The following is a 26,211-nucleotide window of genomic DNA, read 5'->3' as shown; positions in this document are numbered from 1 at the left end:
TGTGCCTTGGGAATTTGTACTGCTCAACAGCTCAACAGCTGACAGCTGTTGAGCTGTCTGACTCCGCCCCTTACTCCGCCCCTCTCAGGAAATGGATGTGACTTAATGGATGTGGCTGTCCTTATCCTCCTCTCAGCTGGCAGCTGAACTTCCTTCCAAGCGGGGAGGGCCAACCGAGCCTGGGGGCGGTGCTTACTCCCCACATGACATCATGAGGCGGAAATCTGAGAACGGCTTGTTTCAGCACACATTTCTGAAAGGTGGAGAAAGAGAGGGGTGAGGGAATGGATTTTCTGGTACTTGAGGGGATTGTGGACAGGCCAGGAATACATATTGTATTTTTGCTAGAAAAGCCTGAAAAAGGGATTTTTGCATTATATGTCCCCTTTAACCATAGACCATGGTTTTGCTGCCCTCCATGATCCCCAGTTGGCTGGCACTCAGAAAGCTCTCCCCTTTATCCACCCTTATTGGGCGCCTTGACTAAACCATTATTCAAAGAGTTTATTTTGTATCAATATGAAAATGGTGCGCCTTGAGATTTCGGCTGAACCTTTTTTGCCTTTTTTTACCTTGGTCGAAAAAGGTTGAAAACCACTGGCCTAATATAATGTCATTGCACTACTTTATGCAATAAAAGGCGTAAGGATACAAGGGTGGTGTCAACACAAAAAGTGATGTCACTAGAAAGGACTTTGTTATGTGCTTTATCAAAATGTACCATGTCATCTGCTGTCCACAGTGCTTTATCAAGTCTAGAATCAACGCTGTCAGCCATCTATCTGCTGAGAAGCTTTATGGAGATACTTTCTTGTCCAGCAGGACTTGGCACCTACATACAGTGAAGCTAAAAATACCAGAAATAGGTTTTGCTGGGGTATTGTAAAGAGGAAGATGAAAGAAAACAGACTCATCAATAACGGGCTGAAGGCTGCTATAAAAGCAACCTGGGCTTCATAACACCTCAGCAGTGCCACAGACTGCTCGCCTTCATGCCATGCCACATTGATGCAGCAAATCATGCAAAAAGAGCACACTGTATGAACACAGTTTTCCAGAAGGTCAACATTTCTGTATTGTAAATCCTTTTTCAGACTGATTTTTAGTGATAATTTAGTGATTTTTGTTTGGACACATTTTGTTGTATAATATTGCGTGTTCAGTTTTACTATGCTACTCATAATCAAGCAACAGCTGAAGAATTATGCATGAAATAAACTCATTTATACTAAGCATTAAGCCAGAAAGCATCATTATAAATTATATACATGATGCAATTATTCTGTGTGCATTTATGAGCTGATTATAATCTCACAGCTTTCTCTAAAAACAGCTGGATTTGGCTTAATCTGTCATTTAGCACTGCAGCCCCATTTAAGTATACTTTTATTAGTACGTGTAAAAATACACTCAAATTATGGTGTTTCTTTGCCTCATTTCTGCATGCGACTGTGCATGTGGGCTTCATCACATCTCTATAACACTGAATCTTGTGTTTTTGGCAGCACCGTGTTTACAGTGGAGCTGTACCTGCAGACGGAGCGAGTGATGATTGTGGGAGCAGAGACGCAGGAGACGCAGCATGACTGGATCCAAGCGCTAACAAAGGTGACACTTCCTGCATACAGTACACATTTAAAGACAGATTTTTTTGATCAGTTCTCTAAGTTTTTTTGCTTAAAAGTTAGAAACTTACACATTAACTTTACTTTCCAGCATTCATATTGCTCCCAGTGAGCCCCATGTTGCCTCTTTTATAAGACAAGTGGTCTTTTCCTCCACATGTCGACCGGATCCTGTAATAACACCCAAAAGCAAAACGTCCCCTCTTCTGTCTTTTATCTCCTTAATCCCAGCATACTCTTTCCTAGATAGTGGGAGGTATAGCTGCATTAGTCCATATGCCTCTCCATCTGTATCATAGGCCTTCCACTCCTCCGTGTTTCAATTTGAATCGCAGAACAATGGCCAGACGGAGCCTCGCAGGAGGGAGGAATATGTTCTCCGAAAAGGTTTATCCTTACATGAAGAAGGCTGCACCTGTTGTGTTGTGCGGTTAAAGGAAAAGAGTTTCACACTGTTCAATGCGAAAAATCCTCTGTGACTCGCAGTGTTTCGTCCCGTGTAAAGTCGAGGGGCTGGTGCAGAGAGACAGCGAGCTGATTGGCAGGCTGCAGTACAAAGAGGGCCACGACCTGTACCACTGGAGGACGGGCTGGTTTATGCTGGAAGGTTCAACGCTGCACTTCAGCTCAGGAGACGAGGACGAGGAGGAGGAAGTCCTTCAGCTCAAACAGCTGCAGGAGCTCAGTAAGCATGCTGCTTCTTTGCTTTTTCACTTCCTTTTTTCACCTGATAATACGGTGGCAGAGTTAAATAAGAGGTAAGTCCTCTCTAAAATCCAAAAAGTGAATGTGCTAATGAAAATGCACCTTTCCTTTTTCTCTTCTCCTTTAAAGGTCAGTGCTATCAACAGAGTCTGCAACAGCTCAATAGTGCACATTTGGCCATAAAAGCTAAGGAAAGTTAAACATCAGGCAGGAGCGAATGTGCTGTATGGTTGAATGTAGTCCTATTCTCAGCACGAGCAGAAAGAAACACTTGAAAGCAAATCCCACATTTGTGAAACCTGCTGTTAATTTTTACTGCTTTTGATCACACACACACAATACTGCACTCTCCTGTCAGCCTCTTGAAAGCAGTTAAAAAATGCCCCTCTTTGCCTGTTTGCGTCATTTCTCTCGGCTGTGACATTTCGTGACAGCAGTTATTCTCGGCTGCTTGACGCAAGATTCTGATTCAAGTCTGTGACTCTCTGCAACGAGCATGCAGAAGCACGCTGCTGTTCTTCGCTCACCTTGAATCAGTTTTCTTCAGCATACATAGACAAACTATCAGAAAGTCAGGAAGGAAAAAGTTTCTCATGACCTTTTAGGGCCTTTTGATAAATGTTCATGGGAAAGCATACTGGCCTGTGGTGTTAAAGTGCCCATTTATTTCATTTTAATGTTTCATTTTTGTGTGCACACTTGATCACATGAAAATAAGAGCTTTTAATGCATCTCTGTGCTCATTAAAGACCAATTAGTATCTTCACTATATTGAAAATGGAATGGCAAAACAGGATTTATCCTCTAAATCAGTGGTTCCAAACCTTTTTTCCTCAGGGGCCCCCCCACTCATATCTAAGAAAAGGTAAGCCCCCCAATGACCCACTTGGAAAAATGAAACATCAGTTTTAATACACATATTCCTGACAAAACATCAACGTAACTATAAGTTTTATGACGGTGTATTAGGGTCACTCTGATAAAAAAAAAAAGGAATGATAAAAAGGATCTGTTCATTTTCCAGAAAAAACTAAAAATTCACAAGTTTAAAATAGCAGGGAAAAAAATACATTTTTTTTTTTTAATTTAAAAAAGGTGGATGTATACGTTTCTTGTAAATTTTTTACCTTACACTGTTGTATATTTTTAAATTTAAAACCTTGAAATTTTTGGGTTTTGAGTGTCAAAATTTAAGAATTTTTATCCATGGAAATTTAATTTTCTTTTTTTTTTGATAATTTCTGATTTTCAAACTCTTAGATTCCAAGTTTGGTTCCTTGTAAATATCCAACTTTATAATCTTAATTATATGTATTTATTTATTTTTTTTTTTTTACTATTTTGCACCAAAAATTTAATTCATATTTGATCTTTTAGTTTTGCTCTAATACATTTTGTTTCTAACCATGCTTTTAAAAAATGTATATGTACATCTTATTTTGAAGTAGACAGAGAGAGTGGATAGAGTCCTACGCCCCCACGAAATCTTTGCCCCCCCCCCCCCCCCCTTGGTTTCCCCAGACCCCAGGTTGGGAATCACTGCTCTAAATTGTAACAAAACCAGTCACTGATGCAGGGTAAGACAGAAAGATTTAGTATGCTCAGGTCAGTGGTTTATAAACTTTTAAAGTGTCTCCAAAAAAAAAAATACTGTATTTAGTCCCTTAGAATTTGAGTGAAATTAGTCAAAAACCCCAAACATATTAAATTGAAAGCTTTCGAACCATTTGGAGTACAAGCACAAACAAGGTGTCTTTAGAAAGAAAACACTCTGAAGTTTCTTACCAGAAACTGTCAGACTCACTGTAGCTGCTACTGGTAGTGAGTAGTACAACAAATGTTTTATTTTTTTCCAAAAAATGTCAAGGTTGGCATGCATTTTTCTATATAACATTGCTAATAAATCCCAGGAATCCCACATTTTAGTCTTCAATTTTAGTCCAAGAATTCATTCCCTTGCCTGAATCTGTTACCAAATCATCATAGTGTGTTCTATTCACCCTGCCTAACCCTGGGTCCCTGCTTTCTACTGCTAACAGGCAGAATAGCTACAGATGCATTGTTTTTTTTTGACAGATTTACCCACAGTGGAGAAATATCATAGGTTTTTATTGTTCAAAGAAAACTAATTTACATTTTAAGTCTAGTTTTAGTAATCTTGATGAAAACTAAATGTACTTTTTGTCAGTTTTAATCATCACAAATCTTTCTTTGGCCTGTCATAGTCTAGTTTTCATCATGAAAATAAAGGCTGTTGACAAATATTTTTAGTCATAGCTTTAGTCATAGCTTTAGTCAATGAAATGAACACTGATACAGTGGAGTATTAAGAAATTTTACAAAGCTGGTATTGGATCTTTATTGATGTAAGCATGCATTTCAACTAGAAATTTGACTGGATTAGATTGTGTGGACTCTTTTTCATGTTGCAGGACAGTTTGTGAAGGAATATTTTGATCAGGAGAACTTTAAATGGTGAGATGTGTCACTTTAATTGTTGTTTGTTTGTTGTCTGACAAACGCGTTAATTGTGGCTGCTGCAGAGGTTTAGTCCTGTCATGGTTTACATGCTCAGAATCCTGAAAATCAGTGCTTTCTGCTAGTATCACAAGCTATATTTGCATTTTTTGAATAACTAAATGCTTGCAAAAAATATCTTCTGGCCCACCAGTGGGCCCTGTGGATTTTATTGGGCTAAAAGTAAATGCTACATTAAAAAAATTAGTCCTCTCATTTTGGTTAAACCTGTAGTTTCTAGTGTACTTTATGCAAGGTTGCCTCTAGAGAGTCATTTGTTATTAGTTTTTCATGGGAAGGAAAGAAACTTTTGTACTCAACCAGCTGATAGCTAACTGTGCTAAGCTAAAGCTAGAGTAGAAGATAACTGGTCTGCTGTTTGGATGGCGGTAGAGTGACCCACACTGGCTTTTATTACCCATGGACCCCCTGCAGAGTCTCCTCAGCTCTCCTCCTATCAGGGAGCAGTTTGTCCTTGCTGGAAGAGCTACTGGGATTATGAGTCTCTCGTTGTCTGAAAATTCCAACTTAGGCTTCAACACTGCGATATAGACGGAGTCGTTATTTCATGAAATCCACCACATGGCTGATTCCCAATAAATGTGTAGTCTCATGTTGAAATCAACAGAAATCACTGATCTTGTTCAGAACTAAATAAACAAACTGAAATTAGCTTGATTAATCAGGAAGAAAACAGACTTTTAGCTCTTTTTGGTGAATACATCTGCTTTTAATAGTCAAAACTCACACAAAAAAACAGCCCCAGTTTAAGAGGCTTCATTATACTTTTTATTTGCAATACATCAGCTTTTTCAATTTGTTATTTGTGCCAAAGGTGTTTATCTCTGTGGGCGATTGAAGTAACTTGATGTTTGTTTTTTTTTTATTTTTGGCTTTCTAAATGTCTTTCTTTGCATTTGATGTTCTGTGAAATGTCCAAAAAACCTAATTTTCCATCACACCTTCCCACCATTTGCATTTATGACTACTTAAAGATGTCAGTGGACGCATGCAACCAGCCAGCGTTGGGAGACATTTCAGTTTTCACACCATTACACTTCACTGTTGGATCTCCGCTTTAATTGGGCAGCTAAGTCTTCAGTTATAAAATCTTCCTTAGAGGGGACGGGAGGAAAGTGAGAAGATGTCACAGAAGATGTTCTGTAAAAATGAGGGCAGGAAAGGTCAGTATTATATAACGCATCATCAAGCCAGAAGCCTTCTCCCTGAGCTGTTCTTACAAAATCTGGAAGAAAAGTCTTGTTTGCTTTCAGCCTCATAATAATCACAAATATTCACAGCATGATGGTGTCATGGTGGCATTCGTTCCACTGCCCACAAACATGAATTCAGCCAACATCTCCACATAACTAGCGAACACGACTTACATAAAGGACAGTCTGTTCACACATACTTTGGCAGATTGATCGATTTCAGCGGTGTGATGTGCGAACAGAAGGAGGGAAGAATCATTGGATCTTTTTTTTAATCCATTTACACCCCGACGTGGATCAAATCGTGCAAAGTGCCGCCCCATCTCCTCTCCTAGGGCGGGGTAGAAGAACCGCAGTGGTGCTCATTTTTATTCCCCGCTCTCCCAAAACCATATTTGTCACAGCCGGGGAGCTGCAGTGCCAGAAGGGACTACTTTTTTGTGAGGGGATGGAAGGTTCAGGAGCATTGAGAGGATCCCTTTAGGAATCACAGTGTGTGACATGAGATTAACTGTTATTTTCTCTGCAGTGACACCAAACGTATGAAAGGTTCTCCAGTGCAACAAAGATGGGTTTAATAAATGTACTTTTTCCAATTAAAATCACTGTATGTACCCCACATACTGCTAAGTATGAAGGGTTCAATGCAAGAAGTGATGCAGTCTGCTCTGGGATATTTTATCTCAAGGCTGTAAGTTATGATTGTGTTTTTTTTTAATTAAAGCTTCTTTGTTAATGTGAGAAAAGAAGAAGCTTAAATAATTGGCTTAAGTTCATTATAGTTTATTTTTAAAGCATTTTTTATCATTGTGCTTTTTATATAAATCTATCTTTGCTGCTTAATTTTTTTCCCTTGTATTTTCAATCAACATTATGTCCTATGAAAGATAAGAGCTCAGTTAAGAAATCCCCAAACCCTATTATGCCTCCAATTTAGGCCCCCACTTCATAAACAGTGCTCTTCCCTTTTCACCAGTGCTATCCAGAGGGGACCTCCCTTCACCAATGTTTCATCCAGTTCATCCCACAATACCTTAGAGAGGCTGAACAGTGACTTCTGGCATCTACGTGCCATCCTTGTCCATGCTAGCTCCTGCCACCCACAGCTGGTGTACTCAGAAACCATGAAAGTGTCCTCTTTAATGCCCCTTTAGATTATAAAACTTTATAAAGATACCCTCCAAGGTGCCCTTCCATTGGATATGAATGATAAGGTGACCTCAAGGGTGCACTTCTAGAGGACAATACATGGCAATGCCTCGATAACGATGTGATCACAGTTTTAAAATGTACATCTCTGTGGTGCAGTTAACAAAAATGCCAGCAGATGGTGGCAGTCATAATACTGCATGATGCAGTGCATGCCTCACTCAACCAAAACAAGTTTGTACCCAGATCAGTAACATAAATCATAGTGCTTTTCTACAGCCAGCAGACAAAAAGATCCTGGATTATTCTGGGTTTCTTCAAACACCAGAAATCCAGGCATTGGACTGGAGTCATGCTGGCTGTAAGAAGGTAAACCACTGCAGAAACACAGATTTTCATCAACACAAGACACCAGGCAATAGCAGTCAGCAATATCAGCTCAGCCCTTGGGCTGATCTGGTTTATCCTTACCAGCAGTGAATGATGCTGTAAACTCAAAGTAGTAGTACTAATCCAGATTGTGGCCTCGATTGCTTGGTCTTGCAGATTTATCCTCTATAACATTCAGAGGATCAGACCCTTCCTGACAGAGCATTCACCACAGCTCCTGGTACACCCTCTTGTAATATTACTAGTTAGCAAAAGGAAAATGAAACAGATCGGCACTCATCGTGAAGTTCTACACTTTTTATATTTTAAAGAAAACGCAGCAAAAGCAGCAAACAAAAAGAGAAGTGTTTCTGCATTATCATGCATTGACTACTGCTTGCACAATATAAACTCAAAATTCTACTCACTGCTTACAAACTAGTAACTAAAATGGCTCCTGTTTACCTGGGGTCCCTCATCCAGGTTTACCTCCCTGCTACATTTGGCCAGTGAAAGGCCTTCCATCACATCAGGGCCCTAAGTCACTGCCTCTGTTGTCTCGTGATGGTGGAATGAATTACCCAACTTTATTCGAGTCCCTTTCTACTTCAAAAGGAAAGCTAAAGACCCAGCTCTTTTGAGAACACTATGTGCTGGACTCTTCACCTCTGTTGTGGTAGAATAAGTTTCCCAACAGTTGGCCTGCACTACCCTGCTCTACTTCTACTTCTGAAAGTTTTACGCCCACCTCTTTGTGAATGACAATTGATGAGGTTAACTTGAGGTCTCACGTTAATGATTTGTTGTTTCATTGGTGCTTCAGCAAACTATGTGCATGGCAACACCTGTGTTTGATTGGACTTGAACCACTTACTGATGTTTGCTCCTGTCTTGATTTTTGCTTGTGTTGTACTTTCTCTGAGATGTGCGTCGCTCTGGACAAAAGCGTCAACTGAATGACACTGTAGCATACACAGCTGTTGCTATATATATCCAGCAGCAGGTAACACTAAGCATACAGAGATTTATAAAACATACTTAATGGTCAATACAGAGACAAGCTGAAGTGCTGCGAGGCGGTCTTCATACAGTTACAGTAAGCACTCGAGACAAGCCCAAAAATAAAGCCATTAATGGACACAGGCCTTTAATTTGGCTGTTTTTCCCATGATATGCCCCCAAAATCACCTTATACTGCCACATTACGATTGTTTTACATAAGCCCAACAGTTTGGGTAAATATTTGTGACATTTATTTTTACATTTTTGAAAGCCCACTGTTGTTCAGCGAAAGATCTGTTTTGTGGAGACTCTAAATGGACGTTTAAGACGCAAACAGAGAAATGTGTTGGCTCACGTCGGTATATTAGAAAACATTTTGATGATTTGGCTTCATCATATTTGTTCATTTTGAATATTTGGTTCCAGGGAAGCAGCTACTGCTTTTAATGCCAGTAGAGTGAGTGGTGGTGTTTATTTTTCATGTTGTGACTTGTACTCTTTTTTAAAAGCTCCAAATGCCAAAAATGAAGTGAATAATTAAAGAGGAAAATATTTTTTCCCTATTAAGTATTTTCCAAAGCTTTATCCTGTAGTCAGTATAATTTTTTGTTTGGGTAATAAAAGTACTCTGTGTCTTTATAATGCCATAAAGATAAATAAACTTAGAAGAAAACAACAGCTAAGTCCTATCCCCACAGCATCAGAAAGCACTACCTCTGAAAAAGGCTTCCTGCGGGCTCAGCTGTGTTCTTCAGAGAAGATTGATCTTTTTGTGATGTCTCGTGTCAAGATGTCTCCCGCACAAATAACCCCAACCAAAGTAAAATGAATTTAAAATGACAGATACAGTCGGATAATCATTAACCTGTCACAGTGCACAAATCAGCCTTCCCTCCCCGAACTCTGTGAAATGAACGGTTTTCAAACAAGATATGCACATTAGCATTAAACTCATTCTGTGACATTTCTCACTGGATTTTTCTTTAGGCAGTGACTAAATACAGAAGAAATCTTCATCCCACTGCTATGCTCACTGATCTAAAATATAAGACAGGAAACAGCTCAGTCCAGTACAGTATGAAGACAAACTTCCCCGATGAGATTTGATTGATTTAATAATATGGCTATTGAATTCAGCTTGTGAAGAAAGAGCTTCCACTATTCACATCTGTCCGTTTGTCTATACTTATACGTAGATATTATCATCCACAGCTGCATAGTAAACATGAATGTTGATGTGATTGTTTGAATCACTTTATAGATACTCTGTGAAAGTGAAACAAAAAAACAAAATAAAATGAAAGTCATCAGTTCCTCTGAATGCTTTGATATCACTGGAAGAGAAGTAAAAGTCAATGGTGTTAGGTAAATTGATAACTCTGGCTGCCAATCAGCCATGTCTCACTTTGAATTGACATTATTTCCTAAATTCTAATAGTTAATCAGGATTAATCCCACTTTGTTTTGGGTTGTTATTTATCTATTTATCTAAAAATAAAGATGATATATTGATTTTTATCTTGGGATAACTCAACTTCCATAAGTTAAACTGCACTGAGAATCTTTCCTACACTCAACAAAACTACATTATTTAGTACTTTTGGTAAATCTGTGTGGTTTCCACTGCTCTGATTTCTATCACACCTTAATCTTGAACAGTAATGCTAACCAAGTTAGTTCAACTTAGACTTGAACCAGGAAGTCCTATTCCATCATGTTCAATATACCATCCACTACCATCCACTGTATATAATAGTTGCTCCCTACAGGCAGGACTTTTCTAACTGAGTCAATAACTTCATTCATGGTGCAAAAGTGTCTAATGGCACGGTGGAAAAACTGCAGATTAAAGGGTAATAGTCAAATAGGTTGAGTACAGTGATTAAAAAAACACTTAAAATGACTGAATACTGTTTACTTAAAACTAAAAATGTGTTCAGTCACCTCAGAAAAATTGAGCTGAAATTGCTATTTGGGATTTTTATGTTAACACCATCTTTTATTAACAATTACAACATTGTTAGAATAATCAAACAACTGTTTGGTCTTACAGAGTTATGCATAGATCTTTCAGAAAGAACAAATGTATGTAGGCTTATTATGCTGCGATTTAAGTCATTGAGAACAGTTAAGATTGAAGTTTTTTTTAAATGTGGGTCCTCAGGTGGCTTAGCTTTTCTTAGGTATGAATGGGGGAATAAAAAACATAGGGAAAGTGGTATCCAACATTTTTCCCTGTATCTAAGAAACGCTGAGCCCCCCCCAAGACCCACATGAATTTAAAAGGGATAGACTGATGTCAAAAATCAACATCAGTTTTAATAGTTTCATGGACAAAACCCTGAGAAAATAATTCAACATTTGTTTATCAACCCTAAATAACATTTGTGTAAACTATATAAGTAGGGTTTTTCATGATCTTAGTTAATATATACTGTTCTAATTTTGACCACCTTAGAGCAGACAAAGCCCTGTCCCCTTCCTGAGATCTTTGCGCCCCCTTTCCCTCCCCCAGGAGTGCATGTACAAAATGACTCTCTGATGTCCAATGACACCCGGTTAATGTGGCAGTATTTGCATTTTCTAGGAGTTTGATGGTTAAGGTAAAAGTTATATGAAGACATTTTCTTGAGAAAGTGCCCTTTGTCATGCCTACTTTATGTTCTGTCTCAGGCTATTGACGTCCTCTGTTTGGATTAAAGAAATAAAGAACTTCTGTATAGTTGAAGTTATGATACTCATTTAACAGAAAAAAGGAACTTGGTACTGATCATGAAGTAAATTAAGACAGTTAAAAGGAACTGTAAATAAGTAATGTGATTGTTGTCGAAAGAAGCATATTACATAAACAGAGATTTCTGTGAATTTTTAAGAATTAAATGTGCCATTTAAAGGCTCAGTGGTGTCTTACCGTTCTCAAAAGCAGAACAAGGAGTAGGAGATGGAAAGGATAATGATCTTTTGATGGAGGTGGAAGAACTCAGCCACCAGAAACAGGATGAGGGGAAAATTGGTGCTGAGCTACAACTGGAAAGACAGAAGAATAAGCTTTTCCAGCAAGACTATGAGAAATGAGGGAAAGTTTACTGCCGATCTCATGCTGGAAAGAGGAAACAACATCCTTCTTTCAGAGGAATAGGAATACCTCTGACAAACTCAGCCAAAGATATGAGAAAGACTGCTTGATTGTCTGATATCAAGCTGACATCCTTCAAAGGGAACTCAAGAAAGCTAATGTTTTCCATATCTTTTCAAATCACACCATGACAATTAGAGTCAGAGTCAAAGAAGAAATAAAAGCTCCAGACCAACACAATTTATGTTTATTGGAGACTTGGTTTAGTCCAGAAACAACTTTATTTGATTAAGTTCAGACCATCGCAAATAACCAGGGTTGTAATAACCTGAGGTTATCATGCAAAATCCTTAAAATAAACAACAGTTAGTGCTTCCTCTGCAAGTTTCCGCAGACTGAAATCCCTCCTTCTTAAGATAGAAAAAACAAACAATTATAATTTCATACAGGACAACCAGTACAAATTATGGAGAAAAAAGCTTGCAGATTTAGTTCCTTATCATACAAACAAATTAAGTTATTAAAGATATCCCAATGAGCTGTAAGACGGATGAAAGAGGATTGCTGTGTGTTTGTTCAAATAATGATGACAAGTGTTGTGTGTTTACCTGATAACACAGTTAATAAACCTCTCTCAAGTCAATATCAAACTCTGAAGTTCTCTGCTTTCTTCTCTTGTTATTTCGATCACAATGAAGTGCTGTGCCCTTGAAAGTCTGCCAAGGAAAATAAAAAGCTAATTATTTGTTAAGAGAGACTTTTGGGGATTAATTTTTTTGCTGTTTAGCTCGGCATACAAAGGCCCAAATAAAGCACTTGTTAGCCAAAGTAAGATAGATTGTTCTATGTAATATTCATGCCAATCTTACATTTTGTGCCAACAATTAAATTAGATTTCTGCTGTGGAAAATCATTGTGCTAAACAAAGAAGTAGGTTCAGGATTTGTAGTATTTACTAGATGGGATAGGAATAAATATTTATTCTTTGTGTGATACGATGATTAGAAAATATCAAAATAGGTGTTTGATGTAAACTATGAAGAGAACACTTCCTACAATTTTCTGTTTTTTTCTGATTAAATGTAAACTAGAAAGTATGGACATTTTTGTTCTGTAGATTATTTCTTTATTGTAACAATGCTTCTCAGCAATATATTTTTTTACTGTTAGGAAGTCTGTTCATTTCCATTTTAAATGGTGCCACATTTGTAAGGAACATGCATTTGTGGGATGAGCAGCAGAGCTGAGTACATGGATAGTGCCCATGAAAAATTTGCTGCTCATCCTACAAATACATATTCCTTAAGGATGTGGTACTATTTAGAAGGTAAATAAATAGGCTTTCTAATAGTGAAAGATTTATTGCCAAGAAAGAAATTATTTACCAAACACAAACTTCCTTACTTTTAGAAAGGTTTAGTTCAACCTTTTGAACATGTACTATTGTTTGAGTCAGGATGACCTTAGTGGCTAATATCCCAGTTGGTTAAACAAAGATTTAGATCAAGACATATTAACCAGTTTAAAGAAACAGTTCAATTTTGTACATATTTTTTAAACTGCGGGTCAAGAATATGATCTGGTTTGCCAGGTGTGGCAAAGGTTAGCAGTGCTAGCATTACCAGTTTTCAATCCTCCTTGCAGGTGTATTGACAACCAGATTCTATCTGTTAACTGTGCTTGTTTATATCTGGCTGTAGGGCCAGAAGCAAAGACCATAGACTGTAGAAAGAATTGGACAAACCCCGTGTGATGTCAGTCGTCTACTTACAATAGGCGGGCCAAAACGGCTTCTGAAGCCCATTTGTGGAGGCTTCCATAATGAAATTGCGGTCTCAGCCAAACGTAACGCCCGCCCACCAAGCGCGACTTCCTGTCAGCCTGCTAGCTAGCATTCTGGTCGACAGAAACGGAGCCTCTGCCTGCCAAGCTATCTGTCAATCAAATGAGACGTGCCAATCAGCTTTGATCCTAAATATCAGCCAAACGATCATGGTACAAAAAAATTCACCCTCCGTACAGTGGGAGCACAATGAGACACTAGCTAATGAGACACATTTGATGTTTTGAACCAGGCTGTAAACCAGTTTATTTTGTGTCTCAAAACCGGCTGTTTAACATGTGTGCAGATGAAACTTCCGGTTTTCCTGCAGCCAGCCTCAAACGGACAGTCGCGGTAAAGCAATTTTTGGCACTTCCGCATTGGCTTCATTTTTTAGGACCGGGGGTTGCCGCTTGGTAAAGACCCACTCAGTGAACTTCACCTAGTCTATGGCTACAGCTCCTGCTAGTGGCAGGTGGCTACATTGCAGTTTCAGCACATAACTTTGAACAGCAATTTGGGCCAACATATAAATATCTGAATAATTGATTTCCCTAACTAGTAGATGTGGTAATGATGTGCAAGAGTGATGCCTTTTAACCAATTAATTGATTTGAAAAAACAATGTCTTTAGTGATTAACAGCTGGTTGGATTACTTTTGCAAGGGTCGCAAGCAAAGTTGTTGATTTTTTTTTGTTTTTTTTTCTCCATCAAATGCATTCAAAACAATAATGATAGAAGTAGTATAGTACAAACCAAATTAGCCTATTTTTGTATGAAAGAAATACATGTAGCAAAACTAAGCTAGTTTGCAAAGAATAAGTACTGGCAAAGACAAAGGGTCAGTCTATTTTAAAGAGAGATATTACATATAGCAACATATAGCTAGTGTATGCCAGCATTAAAGCTAGAAAATGTGATGAACAACTAGTATGTCTTTTTCCCCTGAGTTATCACTAAATTGTGACATAGCTAACGGCTACTGGCTAAACACAAGAAAAGACTGGACCTGTTGTAGTTCAAAGGAAGCCATTACAAAGCTGCAAAATACTTGGTCTGAGTGAGTAAAAACAATAGATCACCATTGGCAGGTAGAACCAATCAGTGACCAAGAAATTCAAACACCTTTGTAGTAAGAAGCACAGTTAATTTGACAGTCAAAGATTAGAAAGACCACAAAAAAGTAAGCTAACTCCAGATTAGCCTACTTCTGCATGTTATCTGAATATGGATAGATAGCTATCCTGTGTTTGAGCTACATTGATGAAATGTAACAAAGCTAAAACCACGCTATCTTACAAAGCATAATGGATTCAGATAGGCTTACAGCTTTTATCGTGTCTAAATTTTGATTTAAAAGTTGTATTTAGCAACACCTAGTCAGCTTTTAAGTGTAGGCAAAGGATTTGGTAAATTATTAGCATGTTTTTTTTTTTTGTTGTTTCGCTGAATTATTGACAAAATTTACTGTAGCTAACAGGTAATAATGCTGCGTTTGATTGTACTCGGAACTTGGAAAGATCCGGGTCAGATATTCCCACTTCCGAGGTAAATGCGTTTCATGGCATAAGCTCGGAAAACATGGCCAGCCACAGTAAGCTGATGTTTATTTTGATGTTTTTCGAGGATCAAAAATTACTGGGGAAATATATTAGCTACTTGAGGGTGAGAGAGAAATAGAAACGTACGACTTGAATGCACCAGGGAGGGGAATCCTGCATGCATCATTGAACTTATATGGGCATCAAAGCTGTGCAGAGGCCTATACTGTAGTTACACAAATGCTAAATTAGACAACACATAAAAGTAAAAGTTGAGGAGAAAGTGACTCTCACGGTGTGCGATGCCATATTGCTACGTCATTCCGACCGACTCGGGCTGCTTGGATCCTACCCGAATTCCCGAGTCGGAGTCCCGATCTCAAGGGCCGTTCTATTGCACTTCTCCGATTCGGAGGTCGGATTTATCCGAGTTCCGAGTACAATCGAACGCAGCATAACTTAAATCAGGTCACGTCTCTAGCAGACAACTAACTATGCTGTGTTCAAGAGCAATTAAATTACTCCAACAAGCTAGCTCAATACATTACAAATAAATGAGCTAGCCAGCTCATATTGTGACATTTAATCTGTATTTTAAAATATTAGCATGGTGTGGTCTGAAGTGTAGTATAAATGGCTTAACATGACAATAAAACAAGCTAACAACAGGGGACATGGGTAAGTGCTATCCTATGTTAGGTTTTGTTGAAATACACTAGTGAAATGTAACGTAGCTAAAACTAAAATAGCTTACGAAGCATAATTGATTCAGATAGGCTAACAGCCTTTTTGTGTCTACATATATTAATGAAAAAGTTGGATTTAGCAGTTAGCTTTTATAAGGGTAGAAACAGCTAATAGCTGCTACCTTAACACTTATACTGGAAGTGATGCTAACAGCTAGCTTAGCTCTGTCAAAGTTCTAAAACGTATACAATAGCCAGCTAGCTCTTGCCATTATGCAGTGAATGTTATGATCTACATAAAGCTAACAGCTTGTTTGCACTAGCATTGTGTTCACCATAGACATGAAAGCAGTGTTGAATCTTAATCTTGGCATGAAACTGATAATGCTAACTCAAAAACACTGAATTTCTGGCATGTCTGAGTGCAACATTTACAACTTTTATATTTAACAAGTTGCTAGTTAACCAGTCATTATTTTAGGTGGGGTAGGCTACAGATTCATCTCATCTTGCTTGTTCCTTTTATACTTCTAAGCTCAGGCAGTTTGAACTCTGTTGTAATGAAAGTGCCAGATGTTGTTGTTGGGAGATTTGTGACTTGACTGCAGAGCCTCATATCTTTTCTGTACTTTTTCTGTTATGAGCGGGCGATTGGCTCCATGATCCGAGCTGCTGTTTGAACACACAGCAGAGATTATGGCAGAGCTTTCGACTCCCTTAGCTCAGTCTTCTTTTTTTTTCTGAATCCTTTCTCTGTCAATTTAAAATCAATCTTTTATTCTGAAGGGTTAAATGCTTCCCCAAGTTAAATTTAGTTAGACCAGTTTTTATGTCGCTTGATGGCCAATGAAATAAGAGTTTCCTGTCTTTTTATTTTGAATCCTCACAGTCAGTGCTAAAAACAGATATATATATGTTATCCTTGTTTTCTTTATGGTTTCCCTCTTACAGCTGAAAAGAGAAGCCAGACGTGTCTAGACATATTGTGCAGTGCATTATTTGCTGTGATGGACATGATGGCAAATGAACACTTTAGAGAACGGAGACCTTTCAGTGATGGGTTATAAATACACTGACTTTCAAGCTTTATGGAAAAGCTCCTAAGTGCTTGTGTTTCGCTTTTTATTTTCTTTCTGTTTTTTGTTGCTGACTTTGAACATCTGCAAATGTTAAATCTCACCTGTTCTCAAAACATTGCTTTGCATTACCAAAGAAGGAACATGTTACTCTTTATGAATACACAGTTTTGTGGCTATATTTCACGTAGGTTGTCATCTCTTTTTTCCCCCTAGCTGTTTCCACACATACAGAGGGTGAGGAGAAGATCCAAGTCCTGCTGATGGTGGAGGCTGGAAGGTATGTCTGTCTTTGGTAAATAAAGGTGTGCTAATTGGCTCTATATGTGGTTCAACAACACCATGCATTATGCAACGCTGTTCGCTTTGATTTCGCCTTTTGTCTCGTTAGTTTGAACACTCTTTTGCCACTGTAACCATCCAGTGTAATTAAAGCCTCTACAGACTGCCAGCTTCAGTTAAAGAGATGAGGTGAGATGGCACGTAGCCCCAGCAAACGGTTTCAGGCCTCCTTTTAGAGGAGTGCAACAACACTGTGTTTACTCTGTTAATTGCTCTCCGTTTGAGTGTTTTTGATCAAATCTCTCGGGGAAAATGGTGGTTGTTTATAGACGTGTGTTCTTTTACAAGTGCTTTTGGATTCCTTTAATCTTCTCGGTTGTTTATTTAATGACTTAGCAGTGATTTTCCAAACATAAACGCAACTTAAGGTCTTAGAATATGAAACACCATAATGTTACGGTAAATTATATCATGCCTCACTTCATGAGTAATTACCTTTCATTCTCCTGCTCTGTCTTTATTACAGAACAGTCTACGTCCACGGATTTACCAAGATGGACTTTGCTCTATGGCACTCTGCCATCACGCTGGCTGCTGGCACAGATGGCAAGGGCCTCAGCGACCAGCAGCTGACTAAAAATGGCGTCCCTATTATAGTCGACAGCTGCATTGCTTTTGTCACTCAATATGGTGAGTTACATTATGTCAGTTGAGAGAAAAAGTTAGAACAAAACTTAAAATCTTCTTCATCAAGGTTACCCCTTGAGGAGCTCATTAATGCAGCATTCTGCATTCTATTAATATTTTAAACTTTAAATGATGACTATTATTAGTGTCTGACACATGCAGGGGTATATCCAGACTTAAAGGCTCTCTAAAGAAGTAAAATATGTGTTTCTGGTTGGTTTTATAAGGCTGCTGTTATTAACCATCAGGCCTAATTTGAGTGATGAAAAATACTTTAGAGTATATCAGCTCTTTGTTTGAGCCACCATAGTTGTTACCGGGCAACCAGAGCAGTTGGCAGCAAGAAAGATGCACTCTTGAGTTATATCTTGGACTTGTAGTGTTTTTCACAATTAAGATGACAACATATGTTGAAACCTGTGAAAACAAAGAAGATGGATGATCCAGGACACCTCTGAGAGAAAGAACGGGAAATTTCCATCAAGAAAAACCCAAAAAAGGTGAAAAGAAGACCTCAGTCTCAACTACAACTCCTGGCTAATTTAAATGCTAACAACAGCTGCCAGTAACTGCCAAGGAACACTGCCTGATCAACAGGAGACTACTGAATGCTACCTATTGAGGTAGCATGGGCCGGTGAATATGGACGCAGCGGCCCGGCGCTCCATCACTAGCAGCAAAATAAAACCCTACATTTACACCAGAACTGACAGCGTGACCAAAGAGTTTGCATCTTTCCTGATGGAGAACGGGGCGCTCGGAGACCGACAGGAAGAGGACGTGAAGCAGCACAACATCTACAGCCAGTGGGGAGGAGGCAATGACGGCATTGTGTTAGTAGGTGAAAGCGGGGCAAACAAGCCGGCCTGCAGGCTAGGCTAAGAGCATTCCCACACAAACCTGCTGTACCAAGCATCTTTTGTCCAGATGCCCGCTCCCTCGCCAGCAGGATGGATGACATTAGGCTGCAGATTTCTAACCACCGCTTGGACAACTGTGTTCGCTGCTACAGAGGAGACTGCCAGACGTAATTTAGTTGCATTTTTACAATGCGATGACAATAAATGACTATCATCACATTAGCATAGTGACGCTAGCAGAGAGCAGGGACTGACAGCTGCTGCTTTGAGAGAGACACAGCAACAGCATGCTTCTTTTAATCACCCAGGACTTCAGACTAGCAAAATATTGGTTATAAAATGCCACAGCTGTAAAGAAGTTTGTTCCTGGTTAAAGTGAGACCGAGACAGCCACTCCAGCAATTAGCCTTACAGTGCACTCAATCAATCTAACAATCAGTCTTTGTTTGTTAGTGCCAATTCATAACTGAAGTTCTCACAAGACAATACAAAAAGGGGAGATCTACCATACTCTCAGTTGTGGCCGATTACAACAGACCAATGTTAATCATTAATGTTATAATAAAGACTATACCCTATTATGACAAAAATCAGCATTAATCACCATGAGCATTTTACCAATATTACCAGTGACGACTTAAACCTTCCCTTACGATGGTGCAAGACTGTCGAGACTCATGTTGAAAGCCCTCTGCTCAAAGTGTGCTGGGGTTTAAAAGGACTAGATGGAAGGGTAGGGTGGAGAAAAGCATGAAGAGGAGAGGGACAAGAGAAACAATAAAACAAATGAAAGACAAATTTATGGCAGTTGTGGCCATATAGGTATCTCCCATTTTGGAGGAAATTTCCATAACTTTATTGATGATGGTAATAATAAAACAAAAAACACAACTATGAAGTACAATTGATAGTAGCTAGGATATAAATGAAATAGAGATAACTGACATTAACCCTCAGATGTTTAAGGGTATTTTCTCAACTTGTACCACCTTTTTAAGGTACTTGCAAAAATCACAATACAGTGTTCTATATCAAAAATTTCAGGGTAATCTCAGCTTTATAAATAATGAGGCCAGTTGTTGCCCTAGAGATCTGTGTAAAGATTTACTTTAGCCCAAATGTTGAATATTGAAATCTGATTTTTGAAAATCTTTGAATCTCACCTTTACTCATGTGGAAGAATGGTGCTTGAAATAATTTTACCAAAGTCTTAGCTTCACAAAAGTAGTGGAACACATGAATACAATTATTGGTGAGTGCGGAAAACACATTGAAAATGAACATTACTCATATGTGCGATATGTGCCCATAGCTCTGTTATTGGCCCTGTAACTCCAGCTGTGAATCACTTGGGATGGCGAGTGAGGACAGAAGCGAAAGATGAGACTCACCCAGTCACGGAATTGTTTGAACCACATTTCTATGATATAAAATGACAAAGATATAATTAAAAAATATAGCAGAAGCACAATGTTTAGACCTCCAAGGGTAAATAAATATAGCTTTTTTGTATTATGGCTCTTTCAATTCAGTTAAACTGTTCTAGTAATGTAAATAGTGTAGAAGTAAAAATGATACACTTGCATGACACCCACACTGCTGTTGTGTTTTCAGACATTAAAAAAATGACTTAACATGAATAGTTGTGGTGTTGATGGTATTATTGAAGCTTGTAGGTCATGGAGAAGCAACAGCATAAATTTCAGCCTGATTCATAACCGCCTAAAGACTCCTCACAAATATCCCTATTTTCCAGTCCTCAGTTTTACATGTAGTTTGTTGCTTTTCTTTTTTTTTTTTTTTTGTTCATTTACATTGATTTTATTTGCTTTTGTTGTCATCTACTTTCTTTACCAGCACTGACATGTCATATTATAATTAGGGAAGGGACTCGTGGGCAGCAGGCGTTATGTAATCCATGCTACATAACTGAAACAGTCAAAGAACTAGAACAGTACAGAAGGTTAATACACTTTCTAACATACAGTTTGATTGTACCTGCAATTTTGATTCAAATGTGGTTATGTAATGTTGTTTAAACCCACATCTGAGTTTCTGTAGGGTTGCTTTTGCCCTATAATTGTGTTTTGTTACATAAAAAGTATGTTCTCTATAACTTTTTGATCAGACAGCAAAACGATGATGACATACAAAATGTAAAGGAGTCCAAGTTTTGACCTAGAAAATACATGAAACTGCTGTATAGATACGGAAAACCTTCGTTTTTGTCAGATGAGTCAACATTGCTTGTCTTTCTTTTGATTTGTGCACAGGTTTGTGCCATGAAGGAGTCTACCAGAGGCCAGGGGACCCTGCTCGAGTTGCCCTGCTCCTGGAGGAGTTCACCCGCGACGCCCGCAATGTGAAGCTGAGAAAGAAGGAGCATCAACTAGAGGATGTTACGGACACACTGAAGAGCTTTTTATCCCACGCGGAGGACGCTCTGCTCACCAAGGAGCTCTATCCGTACTGGGTTTCTGCTCTGGGTATGATATATTTAAATCTGAGCTCATGCACATAAAATAAAAACAAATATTTTCATACATGGTATTTTTCTCCTGCAGATGAGATGGATGAGAGGCAGAGAGTGAAGAAGTACTCCACTTTTATCGAGAGTTTGCCAAAGATAAACAGGTCAACGCTTGACGCTCTCCTCCAACATCTGTACAGGTGCACGCACACTCACTTCAAACTACACACACATTAAAAGCTTGTGTAAGGGAGGTTAAATCACGGTCAGAGTCACTGCCAGGAATGCATTTTTTACAGTGAAGGAGAAATGCTTTCGGTTCTTAAAACTTCAAAAACAGGACATGAATATCAATCAGGTACTTTAATTGAGCATTATTGTGTCTTATACATCTACTGCACCTCTTTTTAGGGTAAATTATTGCACTTTTCACTCCTCTAAATGCATGTAGCTATAACTAAATCTACCTTTTGGATCAACATGAAAAGGAAACCATTCAACATGTTCTTCCTATTGAAGGGTGGAAGATTGTTTTTTTTGCATCAAGAGAGAGTGAAACTTTAAACTTCTGACCTGTTTTTATTAAGTTATTTTTCCCAGATCCAAAAAAAGGCAGATTTATCCAATATTTCACAAAACAACAAAGATAACACAGTAATAAACAAGTCTAAGAAGTAGAAAATTTTTTTTTCCTCTCTTATTAACCATCTCACATTGCTCTTAATAAAAAATAAGAAAATCTCTTTTTCTCTGTATCACAATGGCAAAAAAGTATTATTTAGATGCATCAGGCCTAACAAATGATTTATGACTAGGAATTAGGACTTCCTAGCCTTGATGTGTAATGTAATATCAGATAAATCAGCAGGTTTCTAGTTGATAAAAAGTGGCTAGCATGCAATAACTGAAACTATATGCCCAGAATAATTGATGTTACTCTTATAGTACTTATTTTCTACATTTCATCAGTCATAAACAGAGACATACACTGCCTATAGATTGATTTACCCCCTTGAATGTTTTACCCTTCTGTTGATTTCATAAATCAGTCATGGTCAATATAATTCAGCCTTTTTTGACAAAAATAATTAAAAAAAAACTCTCTATTTGTTTAAACAAAAACATATTTTTACAATGTAATATGATCTAGATAAAATATATATAATTTAAAGTAAATGACTGCATTAATATTCACTCCTTTAAAGTCAGTATTATTGGCTACAATCACAACACTGAGTCTGTGTGGATCGTTCTCAATCAGGATGCACATCTGGACACTGCAATTTTACTCCTTTCCTCTTTGCAAAACCGCTCAAGCTCTGCCAGGTTGTGTTAGGATCAACAGTGAACAACCCATTTCAAGTCCAGCCACAAGTTCTCTAGTGGACTGAAGTCTGCGCTTTGACTCAGCCGCTCCAGAGCCTTGTTGTCTTAAAATCATTTCTGTGTAGCTTTTGCTGTATGCACTGTATGCAATGTCTTGCTGTAAAATAGATCTCCCAAGCCGTAGTTCTCTTGAAAACTGAATAAGATTGTCCTAAGGATTTTCCTAACCATGCAAAGCAGATAGATATGCCCATTTCCGTGTTTTTCACTGGCGAATCCATCTTGCAAAGCTCCCGTCTGAACCGTTTGGGCCCGGTTAGAAAATGACAGGACCAATCAGCGAAGAGGGGCAGTACTTTCAGGCACGGCAGAGTCATGACATATGCAAGCAGCGAATAAAGGCCGGTGCATCTATGGCGGAAGAGATTAGCGTGGATGCTGCTATAGCATCAGTTGTATCAGAACTTGACATTTCTTCATTAAAAGAAGAAAAAAGAACAGCATTGAGTTGTTTTCTTTTCAAAAATGACAGGTTTGCGTAATACAGTTCTCTATGGAGTTTGCATCTGGGTTGCGCCTACATCACGTGTTTTGTCGCTCTGATTGGCCAGTATAGATGTGGCAGACAGAACATTTATCCAGTCACCCTCCAGATTTTTTTTCAGAGGCTCTGCCCTTTCCCAAACGCTGTGTATGAGAGGTTTACCAGATGGATGTGTGTAACAAATCCATCTGGTGTGTCAGGTTAGGATTTTCCTATATTTTGCGGCAGTCATTTTACCCTCTACCTTTGCAAGCTTTCCAGGGCCAGCTGCTGAGAAGAATCCCCACAGCATGATGCTGCCTCCACCATGCTTCACGGTGTGGTTGGCATGCTTGTGTTGATGTGCAGGATTTGGTGTTTTGTCTGAAGGCCAAAGGAGTCTCCCACATGCCTTTTGTCAAACTCTTGTCAAAATGTTATCTGAGTTTTCTTCAACAGTGGCTTTTGCTTTGCCACTCTCTTTCTACTCTGTAGATATCTGTTTTCACTTTGACATTAAAGAGGATTTGTTTGTTTTTGTCCGAAATATATCGACTATGTTTGATTTATAAAATCAATAAAAGAGTAAAACATCCAAGGGGGTGAACAGTTTTTAAATAGGTACTGTTTTGTAAGACAAAACAATGCTTGTCTTCCTCCTGGCTTTCTATAAGGAAACTGTGCATTGTTTCTTTGTTTTTAAATATCACATAGAGGATCAGAAGACAAGTCTATTTACACCTGCCATCCTGTAGATCCCAAAACAGAAACCGAAGTCCACAGACCCTCCCATTTCTGAAAACATCAACAAACACGTCACAAGTCACGAACTTGCAGTTTTCAGATTAGTCCAATTTAGGATGTGGTGAGCACTGTCTTGCTCTCTTCTTATGAACATGGCTAACACACTTTATTTGAAGGCGAACAGATCCATTCTCTAAGTGTACAAAATCCCACCTAGCATCTAAAATCTTGTTGCCACAGTTTATGAAACCTTGCCCACAGTCTGTCCACAGTTTAGGAACAGAATATAAATGAACTATACACAGGTTTGTAAACCAAGAGAACAGATTTACACATGGTTTCAAAAAAACAATAAAAAGAAGACTAAAACAGTCAAAATGAGACAAAAAGAAGGTTAATTGGTGTATAGAAATGAGAGGGATTTGTGTAATTTAAACTCTTTATCTTTAAAAAAACAAGTACTATACTCCCTAGTCAGTTGCAGGAAGATGCACTGCTACTTTCATTGTTTTTTGGCAATTTGTAAGCAAGGAAAATCATTAAAAACTGAGCCAATTAGCAAACAAAAGAAGGAAGTTCATGACACAAGGGTGCTATTATTTGGTTTTCTTTCTCTTGTGAAAAGATATTTGTTATCAAAGTTTTTTACGTAAAAATACTGGCTTATTTTCAGTCCTATTTACAGGAATAGTAATGTTTTTAATTTTAAGACTGACTCATCAAAGCCAAATCGATCATCCTCATGTCCACTAGGTTTATTGATTTTGATATGATTGGTCATTTGTAGATTTTGAACTGAGGTTTGTCTTTATGAACTGTACATGATCTCTGAGAGGCTGATCTCTGTGTTTGCAGAGACTCTTTGGGTTTTACAACTGCGTATCTTTCTGTGTTTTTCAGGATCCATCAGTGCTCCTGTTTCAACCACATGCCGAGCGACAAACTGGCCTCGGTCTTCTCCTCCTGCTTGTTCCAGACTCAAGGACAAACTCCACAGGAGACTAGCGTTGTCCATGACCTCATCAGCAACTACATTACTCTCTTTAGTGTGAGTAGACAGAGTTAGATAAGTCTATTTAAAACTTTTTGGCCAGTGAAACATGTGACCATCAGGAGTGGGACACCGCTGGGGTTGACAACATTGTACATTTTTGCTTATTTATGTCATTTAACTTGTATTTAACCAGGAGTATTCCCATTTAAAATGACAAAAATCTTTTTTTTTACAAAAGCACAAGTCCCATGAAAGTCATGATACTTTTCTGTACAGAGACAATGCTGCACCCATCGTACCTCCAGTCTATGAAATATAAAAATAATGAACATATAAAGCATTGTTTTATTGCCGTGCTGCATATCTAAAAGAAGCTGCAGGCACGACTTTATTTACACTCTTGCTCCAACCATCTGGGAAGCAAAACTGTTGCTGCCAAATCTCCACAATAGGCTTGACTTTGCTGATGTGTGGATGGGTGGGGGCGGGAGTGTGGGATCAATGTTACCCTTGGAGAGCTGCCTGGCTTACGGGAAAGGCAGCAACAGAGCAACCACTAATTCCTTGCAGAATGCCTGGATCCCTCTTGTTGTGACGTTTAAAGGAGGAGCATTCACCCCCAAAATCAGTTCGGGACGCTGTCATTTGCGTGACAAATAGCCATTAAGCTCAACCAATCATGAGAGCCGATGTACACACGCTCTGTGACATAAAGCGAGCGAGACATCTCACTAATTACAGCGCAAGCTCTGTGGCGAGTCTCGTCAACAGCAACCATTATCAGGCCTGAACACACACACCATGAGTTTGTCACTTTTCCTTTTTTTCTTCTCCCAATCTTCTCTGCCATTCGTATAAGTCTAACAAAGCAAATTGTTCTCTGAAAATGATAATGATGTTAGAAAAAGAAAAGTTGGAATAAAAAAATATAATTTCCCACACAGAGCCTTGTGAAGGAAACGAGTATTCACTTGGCGCTTGGCTGTGTCGAACACTCACAGCCAACTTCTTTCTTCAAAATTAGCTTTAGAAGTGTTAGCTGAACGACCCAGTTTTACAGCGAGCGAATGATACCTTTTGCTGGCTTAATTTAGTCTGCCTTGTGTTGTACTTGACTGCTTAAACTCACATTACCTTTGGAAATGTGGTTTTATGAAGTACTTTAGGTTTTCTGCAGGATCTTTCTAACTCTCTGGGTTTAGAATAATGCAGGCTTTATCTTTTCAACAGGTCAACGAGGAGCGGGCGCAACAGATGGAGAGAGAGAATAGCTTCATTGCACGCTGGAATGAGAAAAAGGACGCCACAGTAAGTCACAAACAACAAGTACAACTCAAATTAGGCTGATACAAGAAATTACAAGTTACAAAAGTTGAAATTATGAAATCATGCAAAGCAGACTAAAAGAAGTGAGAACGAGACACAAGGAAGCAGGGGTTACACTTAGATAAAAAGGAAATACTAATATTGAGTTAAAAATCTGCACTTTTCATGCATTTATTTAGTTAAAGATGTATGTAACAGCCATGAAACTATCCTGAT

General features: G+C 38.5%; 1 protein-coding gene across 3 annotated transcripts in view; it reads left to right on the top strand.

Moving 5' to 3' along the window:
* arap2 (ArfGAP with RhoGAP domain, ankyrin repeat and PH domain 2) overlaps nt 1-26,211 on the top strand; it is a 232,484-nt gene that overhangs the window by 172,981 nt on the left and 33,292 nt on the right. For all 3 annotated transcript variants that reach the window (XM_041778717.1, XM_041778719.1, XM_041778718.1), the window contains exons 17-24: nt 1,506-1,608; nt 2,112-2,310; nt 17,000-17,063; nt 17,592-17,755; nt 20,886-21,098; nt 21,177-21,282; nt 24,576-24,723; nt 25,900-25,977. In XM_041778717.1, coding sequence (XP_041634651.1) covers nt 1,506-1,608; nt 2,112-2,310; nt 17,000-17,063; nt 17,592-17,755; nt 20,886-21,098; nt 21,177-21,282; nt 24,576-24,723; nt 25,900-25,977 — 1,075 coding nt within the window. The remainder of the gene's footprint in view (nt 1-1,505; nt 1,609-2,111; nt 2,311-16,999; nt 17,064-17,591; nt 17,756-20,885; nt 21,099-21,176; nt 21,283-24,575; nt 24,724-25,899; nt 25,978-26,211) is intronic.

Source organism: Cheilinus undulatus, linkage group 22, assembly GCF_018320785.1.
Source record: "Cheilinus undulatus linkage group 22, ASM1832078v1, whole genome shotgun sequence".
Lineage (NCBI taxonomy): Eukaryota > Metazoa > Chordata > Actinopteri > Labriformes > Labridae > Cheilinus > Cheilinus undulatus.
The sequence above is the reverse complement of the archived record's forward strand: the minus strand, read 5'-3'. Positions and strand labels throughout refer to the sequence as shown.